General features: G+C 36.5%; 1 protein-coding gene across 2 annotated transcripts in view; it reads right to left on the reverse strand.

Moving 5' to 3' along the window:
- Positions 1–13,290, reverse strand: part of LOC118803522 (ribonuclease inhibitor-like) — a 48,904-nt gene extending 35,614 nt beyond the window's left edge. The window contains exons 1-6 of one of the 2 annotated variants that reach the window (XM_036564012.1): positions 13,167–13,290; positions 7,372–7,442; positions 6,609–6,965; positions 5,810–6,172; positions 4,498–4,587; positions 1,457–1,622 (exon numbers count right to left, since the gene is read on the reverse strand). In XM_036564012.1, the coding sequence (XP_036419905.1) occupies positions 1,457–1,622; positions 4,498–4,587; positions 5,810–6,172; positions 6,609–6,965; positions 7,372–7,426 (1,031 nt within the window). In that variant the 5' untranslated portion in view covers positions 7,427–7,442; positions 13,167–13,290. Of the gene's footprint in view, positions 1–1,456; positions 1,623–4,497; positions 4,588–5,809; positions 6,173–6,268; positions 6,271–6,608; positions 6,966–7,371; positions 7,443–13,166 lie in introns of those variants that run through there. The other variant, XM_036564013.1, reaches the window with a different exon arrangement.
- Between the last annotated feature and the right edge of the window lie 723 nt (positions 13,291–14,013).

Genomic DNA, 14,013 nt, shown 5'->3' on the forward strand with positions numbered 1-14,013 from the left:
TTCCCAGCCTGCTTCAGTAGTGCTGGGTGGCGGTTCTCCACTGCTGCTGTGTTCAATAAAGAGCATTCATCAAAAGTGAATATTTCCCATGTCACCTTCTTTGCCAAGACATCACATGTAGTGGCAGAAATATGATAGCACACCAGCAGTCTAGAGGAACATGGCACTACCACAAGCTCAAGCAGAAGACTCAGCCTGGCTGTGAACTGTGGAGGTAGAAGAAGCACAACAAGAACTGACAGCAGAGCCCAGTGGGAGGGCATTTGGACAGCAGCTGGCAAGGACTTGCTGGCAGAGCAGCATGGCAGCCAGGCAGCTTTGGCCACAGCTCTCCAGCTGCACTTCAAGGTGACAGTGGAGCTGAGTGCGATGGTTCAGCAGGCATATCCGGCATTCAAGAGAACAGCACCGAAAATTTGGCACTGGGGCACCTCCTGTGTGTGCTGTTGCCAGAGGAGGTGGGATGTTACAATCAGCTTGCTGCACCAGCCTGCCTTCAAGCTGTCATAGCTGAGGCAATGAATACCGCTGTGCTGGGGAGGGAGTCAGTCTCTCTGTTGTTGCATGCATGGCTGAGGAGGGTTTGCCCCATGGCATGTGTGTTACTGGGATCTTGGACATTCAGAACCCCTCTTGTGGAGAGACCACGATTGGGGAGTACCATGCCCCTATGCGCCCCAGGGACTCTCCTCAAACTTTGTATGTCACAGGAACAGCGTACAGGCTTAATTCTCTCTCATTTGGACTAATATCTTATCCCTTCAACAAAATGTTCCATTTTACTTGGTAATAGCAGTGGAATTGAACTAAATTTTACTTTCTTACCTCCATAATTCTGTTTTTTATCCTCAGCAGTGGAAGGCTTGCAAGAAATAATTACAAAGCAACTCCCAGGACTCAAACATGAATGAGCAGCTGGACTTGCTTGAGTTGTGTGCCTACAATTGTAACCCACCTGGGGCCCATATCTGTAGCCCACATTTGTAACTTAACTGGGGCCCATAAATGTAACCCAACTGGGGCCACAAATGTAACCCAAAGGGAACCCATGAATGTAGCCTAGCTGGGGCCCATGGTTATAATCCAACTGGGGCCCATGGTTATAACTCAACTAGGGCCCACATACAGCCCATCAAAAAGCCCACTAAAGCCCATGCCCAGGTAAAACCCACATGGGGCCCACATGGACATGTTAGCTGGGCAGCTGCTTTAATAAATCAGGCCGTTACCTACCGAAGTAACCAGCTCAACTGTAAACATACTGTCTAATCTGAAAATGGATGGGCACGTGTGTGTGTGTTTATGTCCGAATGCGACATAAAGACCTTGCGCTCTGAAAAGACCTTTTTTTGTTAACCCTCTTCAGACCACCTTGACTTCTTCAACATTTTGTATGATCCATAAGTAATGACACAGTATTAATACTAACTTAATAGTATTTATGTTAAACACTCACTGAGCCTTTCTGTAGTTTGAGATAGCTGGGATGAGTCTTCTATAACCCTCCTCTGATGTGTTGAATTTCTTCAGGTCAAACTCTTTTTTCACAGAAACTGACTGGAGACGCATGTAGGTAATGACTGAGCACTGTGCAGGAGAAAGCTTCTTTTCTGAAAATTTGTCTGGAATTATAGAGAAACAATGCAAAGCTTTCAGAAACCACCATCATCCATTGACTGTAAATGTTTGAACACATGACTCTCTCTGAGCAAATCCTGAAATTAACAGTGGCTTTTAGAAAAAATTAAGTGCTCTTTAGAAAAGAGTAATTTCGTAAGTGACTTTAATGGATATGAATTGCCCGTGTGATTCTGATGTATTTGGGCCATTTTCCTCATCATATGTGTCACCTGTGTCTCTTTCATAGCCCCAACCTGTGATCACTGTGTCCTCCTGTGTTATGTGTCATTTGGAGGTTATGTAACTGTATTACATTCGCCTATCGTTTTCTTAATGTGGCCTATCCCTTCTATGTCTTCATGGATTCTTTTGTCTTCTGCCATAGACTTATATATACTAATATAATAATATTAACAAACAATATTTACTCCAGAGGTTCTCCATCACCAGGGCTGGGGAAAACTGCCCTATAGCACTGCTTCTTGATTACTGTCACAAGGCAAGTGATAAGAAAGAAATTTAGACAAGTTTAAAAACAGATTGTTTCAGTGAAAGTCATTTTTCTGGAAGTGCTATTACACCTTATTTCATTACAATGCAGGTGTATCTAACACCGTAAGACAGTGTTACAATTTCTGTTAATCCAATTTTGTGCAATTTGATCCTTATTAAACATTTAGATTGATCTGTTCTTACACAGAGTAAAGCTGCAGAGTGTGACCTTCACTTGCACTTGCTCCTGGCAGAACTGGTTAAGCCAAGTGTTGTGGACTTTTAAGAAACAATAAAGTCAAGTTAAATCTTTTGAAAAGTATCAAATTAGCTGAATTAGCTACTTAAAAATTTAGAACACTTCATTATATATAGCAGTAATGAAATGGTAAGCTTAAGTGTGTACCAATATAAAATTTTTAGGTGGCCGCAAATGATCTACTTTCATGAATAGGTGAATAATAATAATAATAATAATAATAATAATAATAAAGACATTTATTTATAACTATGTTTTTATGCAGTATCCCCACAATTGTATTAATTTTTTTTTTTTCAAGCCTATCAAAATGTTTTTTGGACCAAAGCCGTTTGGCTAACATTAATTTACAATTAGTGAATGCATGCCCCAAATCTAACTTTTATTTAATTCAAATATGATGCACTGAATCTGAATATGTGAAATGATGGACTCAGAGAAGCAAGATACAGATGCACAGCAAGACAGATCCTTAATGCTTGTCCAAAAGACACACCTAAAATTTGCAGTCTAAAAAACAGTCAAAAGATCAAAATCAGGATATCAGAGGCTTGACAAAATTCAAGGTCAAACCTATAGCAAAAACATGTCAAGACCACAAAATTCACTTGAACAGCCAAAGAAGGAGAAGGTCTCAGAAACGTGGAGTGAACTCTAGAGACGTTGAAAGACACTGAAGATTTGCTCAGACCAAAAAATCCAGTCTCTGATTTCAGTCAGCTGTGTTTCAGGTGTAATGAGTAATAGTCAGGGCTGAGGCAGGCTGCTGATCAGTAGACCGGTGAAGCAGAGTAGGTGTAGACTTGGGTATGAAATTGTGTTTCTGTTTGGCTTGTAGTAACAACAAACATGCTGATTAGCTCAAACTATACTGCAGTGACTTGTTGCTGGCCCAAAGCTATATGAGCCCTGTAATATTTGGTGACTTCCTGGGATTTTGACTTCTATGTAAGTGGCATCTGGCAGAAATATTCATGAAGCAGCCCCCAGATAGAAAACATTTGATGATGTGGCTGCAGTATACACTTGTATTTTTTTTCACAAACTCTGTTTTTGTGGATGGAGTAGAATTACATCACTGCAGACTGTTGTGGTGGGAAAGAGGTTTACTAACTAAGGCCACTATCTCATCATTGCTGAAAATTCAGTTTCTCTTTTGTCTGGAGCTTGTTGATGGCTCCATTATTTCAATGCCTCTTTTAAAGCACTCATGGTTAGAGGGTAGAGCTGTAGTCCATCATTACTTACATAGAATGTAGTCTGAATAGTGTCTAGTATAATGTGCTTTGTAACAGACAAGAATTAGGAATATTGAAAAAAATAAATTTCTGTTCTTAATATTGAATTAATTCAGAAGATACATAGTTTTTTTTTTACTGTTGTATTTCGTCCTGTTGTGTATGAATGCTTCAGAGCACAGATTCACCAAGCAGCTAACTTCATGGTTTAATGAAATACTGATATATTTTTCTTCATCTTTAAGTAAGCACTCCAGCAGAACCACAGTGACTGTACTGTTGAGAACTACAACCACAGTCACTGCGCTGTTGGGAACAACAACAGGTTGTGCATTTTACGTTGTGCACATGCCTCTCAAAACCTTTCAAAAGCAGTTAATGATTCAAATCTTTGACTGAAATGAAATATACTTTGTGTGGACTTTGTTATAATAATATAATATGTAGAATAAAATATGTTACATCAGCACAGTTAGTTTTTTTAATTCATCCGTTTTGGTGTGGTTGTGTTGATGTAATACATTTTATTCTTTTGCAACCACGTGACATATTTCAACAATATTTGAATACTTAAAGCACCATTTTTTCATTGTTCAACTGAAAAGTAATTCTGCCAGTTCTGACAACTTCCTAGTGCTTTGAAACAAGTATTAAAATATGATTTTTGAAAATCCATAAGTTTAAGACAGAGCATGAAAATTAACATGTACTGACCATTTTTGGCACTAGAGAAACTGGTAAAAGAGTTTAGCTTTTTGTGTCCTTACTTGGCATGTGATCATGCTAAAGCATACAGTTATGACATCATATTTTATGTATATGCATACAATCCAAATATGGAAAAGTTTTAAAAATATTTTTTCTGAAAATAATTCATAAAAACTGTACCTTTCAAGATGCATGCTGTAAAAATGATTAATATAATGGCAAATACTGAAATGCAGATGATGGCAATCTTCCAAGCATGAAAACCTTTTCCTGAAATACAAACCAGATACAAATTTAGAAAGACTTTATGCAAGACATATCTTGATTTTGCGTTGATGAAATTATCAATAAAAAAATATATAAATTAAGTAAAGTCTAGTTTGAATGTTTTCTTTACATTTGTGTGTGTCTTTATGTATGTCTGATTTATTGTTTAGTTTTTGTACTAAAAATGTTTAATAAAAATATTTTCACAAAAAAGTTCTATAATTATGTCATTTGTATGAAACTGTCTCACATACTGACATGATTTCAAATTATACTTTAAGGAATTGAAATACTGTTTGTGGTCACTCTCTGGTTCTGTTCTATAACGATGAATTAGTAACACTTCAAGGTTGCGAATCTATCATTAATTATGTTGTTAATAATTCATTGACAACCCATTATTGATATATTAGTTAACTGTTTTGAAAAATTTGGGAGGGTTACTACTTAGTAATTAATTATGTGTTTAGTTGTGAAATATCAGGCAATTAGCTGTTTCACAACAGAGGGGGTCCTTGTCCTTGGTAAGGGCACAGCTGCTTGTATGGGCTTACAAAAGAATGTCTATTGTCCTTAGTAGATGCGCAAACAGCTATTTGTAACAATGTATGTTGTCCTGACATAATCATTAACAGATGACAGCTGCAGCACAAGTAGTCAGTATAAAGTCCCCACTTTTTCATCAGACTGGCCTGCTGAGTAAAGCTTGAATAAAGCTCATAATTTCTGCAAACGCTGTTCTCCTGAAGTCTCTTCATTTGGAAAAAGAAAAGACTGACAACAATAGGAAGTAAGAGAATAATAAAACAGCTGAATCTGAGGAAGTGAAAGTGGCCACTAAAGCCCAAATATTATGTTCTGTTTTAAGGCTGCACAATGAAGGAAAAAGATTATTTACAGGACTATGGAGTAAGCTCTAGTTCTAATGTTACTTCTATATATGAGTAAACACACATATGAGTTTGTTGTCAACACAATAATCAGTAGTTTGTAGACATTCAATGAGTAAATAAGCGGTTTAACAATGTACTGAAGTACGTATTACTAAGTACTTAATCTGTTACTATGTGTTAAAAAGTGCTTGATGAATGGTTAATTGAAATTAAGCACTTAATAACGTAATTAGTGACCCATAATGTGAAATGTTACCGATAAATTAATGTATTTTATGCAAGCGCATCATAAATCAAAAGTAATCGTACACTGAAATTGTGATGGTTCTTACCTTTAACTTCAACAATAACAGTTACATCATCATACCATCCAAGAGACTTAATGTAACACTGGTAAGCTCCCTCATCAGAAGGCTGGACTGCTGAGAGTTTCAGTGAAGTGTTTCCTTTTTTCAGTTCTTCCTTAAACAGGGCTGTTCTCCCTACGTAAGATTCCATCTGCCTCTCATTTCTGTCTTCATATCCTTTATACTGATGCACTAGTGTGTCGGTGGTATCAAAGGGCAAATGCAGTCTGATCCACTCCACCATCATGTCTTCAGCACTGACGCTGGGTTTGATAAAGCAGGGCAAAACCAAATTTTCACCAGCTTCGACAACAAGTGGAGAAGCTGGACCAACTACTTTTAAAAGTTCTAGAAAGAAAAAGAAAATCATGATTACTAAAATGAGGCATCCATTTTCTCCTGTTATTCTCTCAATGTAGTCATAATTAGCTACTAGTTTAGTACTTCTGCAATCTATTGCACTTGATCTGTCACACAGTATCACTGCACCTAAACAGGGTCAGTGGAGCACACTAATTACTTGATTTCACTATTTTATATGACCAGATTTCCAGTTGTGTCCTCATAGGCCCTACTACAAACAAAAACATTGCTTGTTTTACTCAGTCCAAAACTGAGTACCACACTAATTTACTTTATGTTTCAGACTTAACTAGTTCATTTGTATACTATTGATTCATCCCCTGTTGTTGGTTTCCAACAACTATGACCCTAAAATTAATTTGAAATAATAATAATAATGATAATAATAATAATAGTCCCTATTATTACTGTTATCACTCACTTTTGACTATAACATGAACAACGATGTCATCATGCCAGGACTCTGACTCAATGTAGCATTGATAAACTCCCTCATCAGTAGGTTGGACTGCTGAGAGTTTCAGTGAGGTGTTTCCTTTCTGCAATTCTTCTTTAAATAAAGCAGTTCTCCATCTGTAAGACTCAATCTGCTTATCATTTGTGTCTTTATGGTGTCTATAGAGATGTACTAATTTATCAGTTCCGCTCAAATCTGGTCTGATCCACTCCACCATCATATCCACAGCACTGATGTTGGGTTGGAGAGAACAGGGCAGAACCAGATCTTTACCAGCTTCAACAACAAGAGGAGCAGCTGGACCAATTAACTTAATGTTTTCTGCAAAACAACAACAAAAACAAAAACAAACAAACATGATATGTAATAAAATTATGTTATTGGGAAAATTAGGCATAAGAAAATCAGATTTACTTTAAGCATTGCATTAAAAATACAGAGTACTGAGATGTGGATAAATTTTTCAGATTTAATTTATTGTTGGCATTTTCATCAAAGGATAAAGTGTTTGACTTTTTCCATGTATGTCTTCTGTAATTATTTATTGCAAATTTTATAGATAAGTAAGCTAACAATATAAATCTTAATGATTAATAAATCATTCATAATAAATCTTTCACTTTAGATACACATACACATTTAGCCACAGCATAACTCTCTCTCGCTCGCTCGCTCTCTCTTTCTCTCTCTCTCAGACACACACAGTTTCTTTACATTGCTCATGTACCTGATATGGTCTCCATAAAGCCAGTGAAAACCAGTAGCATCACACAGAGAAACATGATTCCTGAACAGCAGCTTGAAGAATGGAAAAGCAAAATAGAGAGTTGTTAAAAGCAAAAATAGAGTTCTGCATGCAAGATGAAACATTCAAACAATTAAAAATACAACATAATTCAGCCATAACTAAATCAGTAATTATCCTAATGTAGACCCATAGTTCACTAGACCTGCCTTCATCTCTTACAGTGACAGCCTCAACATGAGCAGGCAACTCTCTGACATGCACCAGAGAAAACAACAACAAAAGCAACTGTGAAGGTTAGTAAATCTTCTCATATTCAAGTACACCATCAGATACATTAGCTGGCTGACATATTGGGCCATTATTCAGATTTTTGGGCATCTGCATTGGTTAATAAGGAAACTCCCAGTGTTGACAATAGACTGTTAAAGTCCTGTCAAAATAAAAATCAAAGTTTGTATACTGATTAAACGGAATGAAAATGTTCAAAAGAATGTTTTACATAGATTACAGAGATCTGTGCAGTGATGGCAATATTGTTATAGTCATAATACCATTTATCTAACTAATGTTTTCTCACTGCTAGGGGTTCAGGTTGAAAGAACATTTAATTGTTTTTAAACAGTCAGCTGCACAGATGTATATCCAAAAATATGTATTTTTTGATATTTGTAAAATAAAGTTTATGTTTCTTTTTGTCTGCTTGTAGACACAGGTAGAGTAGCGACACTAATGGACGAACACTCCTGGTCTTTATCCCTTGATATGCTCTTCTTCTACATCTGTTAGCCATCCTCTGGGTTGTTATAATTATATGTGTAACACTGTCTACTCTGTGTATCACAGATGAATTCAACTGGATTATCTATAAAGTGTGTATCACATGGCTGGCTTGATTAATTTGAATACTTGAGTGTTCATTCATCACATAGATATTCAGTTCTCTAATTAGTATTCAGAAGCATTGTCTTTTTTAGCTACCTAATTTGTAGCCTAAAATAGATTACATTAGAAAAGACCTGTAAATAGAACAGTTCATTTATCCGAATAAAGAAATTAAGAAATAAAGCCAGAAAGAAAGAAAGAAAGAAAGAAAGAAAAAAACCTTCATGAGTCTAATCCACAATCCCTCTGGCTCTGCCCTGCCACATAGATGTTTAAATAGTTTATTTTGACTCATGTCAATTGTTTAATTTAGTGCATTTTAGCCATCACAATGTGAAACTAATCAATCCGAATTAAGAAGATACAACATCATAAAAACACATGCAGTCTGCAGCAAACAAACTAGCTGTGGAAAACAGCCTTGAAATGATGAAATGATCATGTGACTCACTTAACAATAAACTCCACTTCTCTGACCTCTTTCAATTTTATAGTAAGTTTATTTAAAAAGTCTCATCCTTTCAGAGTCTTCAGTCAGAAAAGTTCATCTCTGTCTTTATCAGGATCTCCAGTCCTACAGCAGAGACACATCAGCTCATATATGATAATACGATCTGTGGTTTCTCACAGTAGACCAGTTTATGATATCACCCTCCTGAACACACACTCAGCTTCTCTACTGGAGTTTAGACTAAATGATAAACTAGCTGTAACTTCCTTTTCCTTAGAAAGAGAAAACCAGTTGGAGCACATTCAATTAAATTAGAGTGTATCTGATATTAAATCTTAACAAGACTGGGCAAGAAGAGCTTTGAAGGATCAACATCATCTAAACTGCATTTGTCACACAACCGTCCATGATACCAGATTTATTTATATGCCAAACTTTATGTACTGGGTGGTGAATTCATATTTTACCCCACCAGCTGCAGTTACCAGTCAAGTTTTATCATTACTAAGTAGTGATTATTAAGAATAAATAAATTAGTTTATATATTTACTGTCTTATAAGCTTTTACTAAGTCAGTTACGTATTATTAAGAATTAGTATGTTTTGGTCTTGCAAATTCATGAATAAACGTCTTTTACATATAAAAAGGAATTTGTAAACATTTGTAAGTTCCTACCTTAACAAAGCCTTCAAAACTGTGGTCTAGAATTAAAAAGGATTTTTTTTTCAGGACATCCTTATTAAAAACATTAAAAACTCCCATACACCACTGTGGACAGATTAATAAAGATTTACAAAGCACCTGATCTGCTCTCAGTCAACGAATGCAAGGAATTTGCATTTTTTCATTTTTCATGAGACAAAATCATAAATATGAGACACATCATAAAGACCTCACTGCCAGAAATTGATGCTGCTCCACACAGAAAGGGTTTAGTTATAATTTCTCGGTTTAGCAATATCAGTGTCAAAATTCCTGAGAAAAGCTTGAAACACTCTTCCTGCTGTCTTTTTAAATCATAGATGTTCTCAATGATGTTTTAAGTGCCTAGAAATGAATCTTCTGCAAATAAAGTAAATGATTTGGTAATATCAGGTTTGCTCCCAGTTTTACTGAAAACTGCAGCTGTTAAGCCCATCTTAAAAAAGAACCATTTAAATGTCTCCACATAATTTTTCAAAGCTTCTGCATAATTAAATAATAAAAAATTCAGAGTGGTTTGATATGAAATAGTTAATTATAAAGAAACTTCTCAACGCAGATTTCTCTAAAGTGGTGGTGATAGGAACCAGAGGTTGCCATTACTACAACACAAATATAGACATTGTACTTACTATCCAAAACCACCAGTGAACCTACACATGTCTTCTGAGTTTATGTGGAATGTTGATGATGGTAAAATAGTGATAAATCTGAAAAAGTACATAATTTTTTAGAACTCAAAGCATGTTTTCACCTTAATCAAACAAGTTACGTCAAAACTATTAAAAAAAAAGTCTCAGATGTCATGTGGTGTATTCTTAGTGATTTAACTTAATAATGTTTGTGAGGTAGTTTAGAGGCATAAAATATGTGTGATGACTTTTTGCCATCTCATCTTGCATTATTTCATAATTAAAAAAATAAATAAATACGTGAACACTGCATGATTTTCAAAGCATTATTCAATAAATGTCAAAATATCGATTTAGCAATTTGCTAAATATTAAACAATAACGCTAAATAGAAGAGAGGAGCTGTTTTGTGTTAGCATACCATGCTAACATCTCACTACAGAACATACTAACACTAACAAGTTTAGATAATAATCATTCAAATGTAAGGAAGTGAAGTTGAGCAACAATTGAAGGGACAGAAGGGAAAGAAATGGTGTTTGGATCTGTAGCCTGATTGGCTAGTTTAACATTTGATTAGCAAGAAAGATACACATACAAACAGTGCCAACAATCACAGTACAGGCTTGATTCTGAAAACTGGTACTCTCTTGATGCAAATTTGGATAAAAACTAAAAATTAATGTTTGAGAGAGAAAAGTCTGAGTAACTAGTGTTGGAATGTCAGAAAGCCAGAATCGATCCTGTTCTGTGGTGCTGGGGAGAGAGAGCTTATTTAGCTGGCCAAACATCACACCACAGCACAGGCTTGGTTCCAGCTAACTGATGCTAAAATGACACCCATGTATGGGATATCTGAGAGTCGAGTGACTTTTGTTAGAGTGAAAGCTGAAATTCAGCATATGTATCTCTTTAGTGTCTCTTTAGTGGCTCATCTACTATCCTGCTTAGTTTTTCTTAGTTTGCTTGTTTTTTCCTGGCCCTGATTTTTCCCCTCTTTCTGTCAGCGCCACCTATTGATGAGCTGCTACACCACCAATCAGTGAGCACTCAAAAATATAAATGGGTGGAATGTGTTTATTTAGTCATTCAGACTTGGAATGGAAATTTAACATGTCATAATTTTGAAATACCATCATCATTTTGGAATACTGTCATATTTAAAAAAAAATACTGGTTAATTTTTTATTTGCTGGACCACAGGACACATTTCCACTTCACCTCAGTCCATTTTAAATGTACTCAGGCCCAGAGAAGGTGGCAGTATTTCTGGATCATGTTTATATATTATTTCTTCTTTGCGTTTTAGAGTTTTAACTTGTGGATGCATTGATGAACTGTTTTCACATACAGTGGTGTGTTTCTGAGCCCATGCAGTGATTTTCACTACAGAGTCATGTCTGTTTTTAATGCAGTGAGGGCCCAAAGATCACGGCCAGCATATATTGGTTTTTGGCCTTGTCCCCTGCATACAGAGATTTCTCCAGATTCTCTGAATCTTTTAATGATCTTCTTTAATGGATCTTCTTCCGGCGCCACTGTGAGTGGCAGCCTTTCCAGTAGCTCTGTGTTTTGTGTACTGTTTTTGCATTTTTTCCTTAATTTTTCTTTTTCACTTATATCACTAATTTAGTGACTGTTTTGTATGTACTGAGGACATGGAACCTGTTTTCATACATACGGGCAGAACTTTGTTTACACAAGGGAAGAGCTGCTAGCGCTCTGAACAAAGGGTCGCACCAGCAAAACGCACTCCATTCCAGAGGAGCTGCGGAGGAGCTATCGGGGTTGCAGAGCCGGCACTAAGCTAAATGTATGTAGACTGCCCCACTAGGAAGAACAGGACAATTGATCTCCCTTATGCCAATGTGAAGGATACAAACACTGCCACACCCCTGCCCCCTCTCAGAATATCTGACCACAACTTGGTCTACCTGCAGCCTCACTGTTTCTATTCATCACCCAATAACTTGATCAATATCGCCATCTAGTGGTTAGGTGAAAAAAAACATACTTCCCCCAGCAGACCTGAGTTTAAACATGCTGTCTCCAATACAGTTGACAGGATTTTTTCTTATGAGAATTATTTATCCTCTCTTAACATTGTGTTTGATTTAGTTGGTTATTCGCTGAAATATTTCTTCTGCTTTTAGAACTGTGCTTATTTTGAGTTTATTGCTCTTGTGAAGCTACTGTAGCGACTCAGAGATTAGACCAGTAACACATATTTAATAACTACGTAAATGTGTCAGAAAAATATACAAGGAGTACAAGGAAAATTCATACTGAAACTATCGTCATGGTGGTTCTCAATGGAGAGACCACACCAGACTCATGGATTCATATATGGTGCACCTTTGCCATGTTTATTACTATTAATATAATTATTTAAAACATTTGAACATACTGCTACAACCCTTAAGCAATTTGCCTATCAATTATCCAATATATACAGCAGTAATAAGCATTCCCTCTATATTCATTTAATACAAAAGTACTTTTGGCAACACTTTTGGTGTCTCCTTCTGGAATTGCTCTTGAGAATGTTTTCTGTTTACTGCCCCCAACAGTGAAATGAAATATCCACCCTAAAACCACTTTCAAGTTATGAACTTCACTTCCACAACCAGACATTTCAGCCATAATCTCAAAATACAGCGCTCAGGAGAAAACAAGGTGGACATGACTGATAGAGCTAATAAACACGCCCCTCTAAAGCGCTGCGGGTCAAACCGCGCCACTGCACATCACCACGCCTTTTACAGTATTAGTGCTTTATCAGCTCAATGTTCCTCATAAACAGTAATGCGCTCTGAATTCAGACAAGACACATAATTAAATAAACACATTAAATACGACTATATCTGTATTCAGCGCTCAGTTTAGTGTTTATACATTTAGACCTTCACTCAAACTCACTCTCGGTCCTCTGACCAGACGTTTGTCTCGTATTTCAGTGATCGGTCACTGAGTATCTGCTGTACAGTAAATTTAATTCTCCACTGAGTTCAGCTGAAAGACCAGTTTAGTATCTGTGAAACACATAAAATCGTGCTCTCGTTTTAAACTACATGCAGAAATTCCTGATTTCTGTTAGTCAACTTACCGAATGAATCCAAAGCGCTGATGTCTGAGCTCTTCTCTCCGTTTGTAACGGCGTCAGATTAAAGTTGCTGTCGGTTTCTCTCTCACTGCCTCACCCCTCCCCCCTCCACCAGTCTCTGTTCCTCTTCCTTTCTGATATCAACAGCGATACAGTAGCGAGTTGGGATCACTGTCCATCACTAAAGACATGTATTACCACATGAAATGTAAGTAACATTTACATTACATTAAAAGCAGTTAGTTTGTTTACTATAGTGAAAAGCCTATAATAGTAAAGTATCAAAATGTTTTAATAACAGTCATTTAAGTTCATCTAAAAGGGACTCCCACCTTCTTGCTAGACCCCCTGTTATACCATCTGGTCAGTGCCTCCAGGCTGGTGATGAAACATCTACCTGCATAAGTTTAATTCATACATTATATAAAGTATGAATTATATAAATAATGCTGTGGCAGACCTAATATTTATTGGAAAACACATTACTTTTGTGTGATGTTTATTTTTTAAGTATGTACACAACTTTTACTTTATAAAATAACTATAAATATCTCATCCCCCACTTTGACAGCCTCTGATCTAAGACAATTAATTGACAGACTTATCCAGCGTGAGTCTTGATGAAGACAAACTGTGTTTGTGTTTTTCCAGTGGAGAGTCTGCAGATGTTGAGGCTTCCAGACTAAAGCAAGTGGCCAGGATTTTGAGAGGAGTGTCAGACAGTTCAAATGCCATCAACCCTGAAAGTTCTTTGTTAGACCAAACAGGCACTGAACCAACAGCTGGTGCTGTAAATACACAGTATGTTTCCACTAAACAAGGCCAAATACAGAGAAGCCTTGTCCAGCTT

This window comes from Colossoma macropomum, unplaced genomic scaffold, assembly GCF_904425465.1.
Source record: "Colossoma macropomum unplaced genomic scaffold, Colossoma_macropomum, whole genome shotgun sequence".
NCBI classification, from domain to species: Eukaryota; Metazoa; Chordata; class Actinopteri; order Characiformes; family Serrasalmidae; genus Colossoma; species Colossoma macropomum.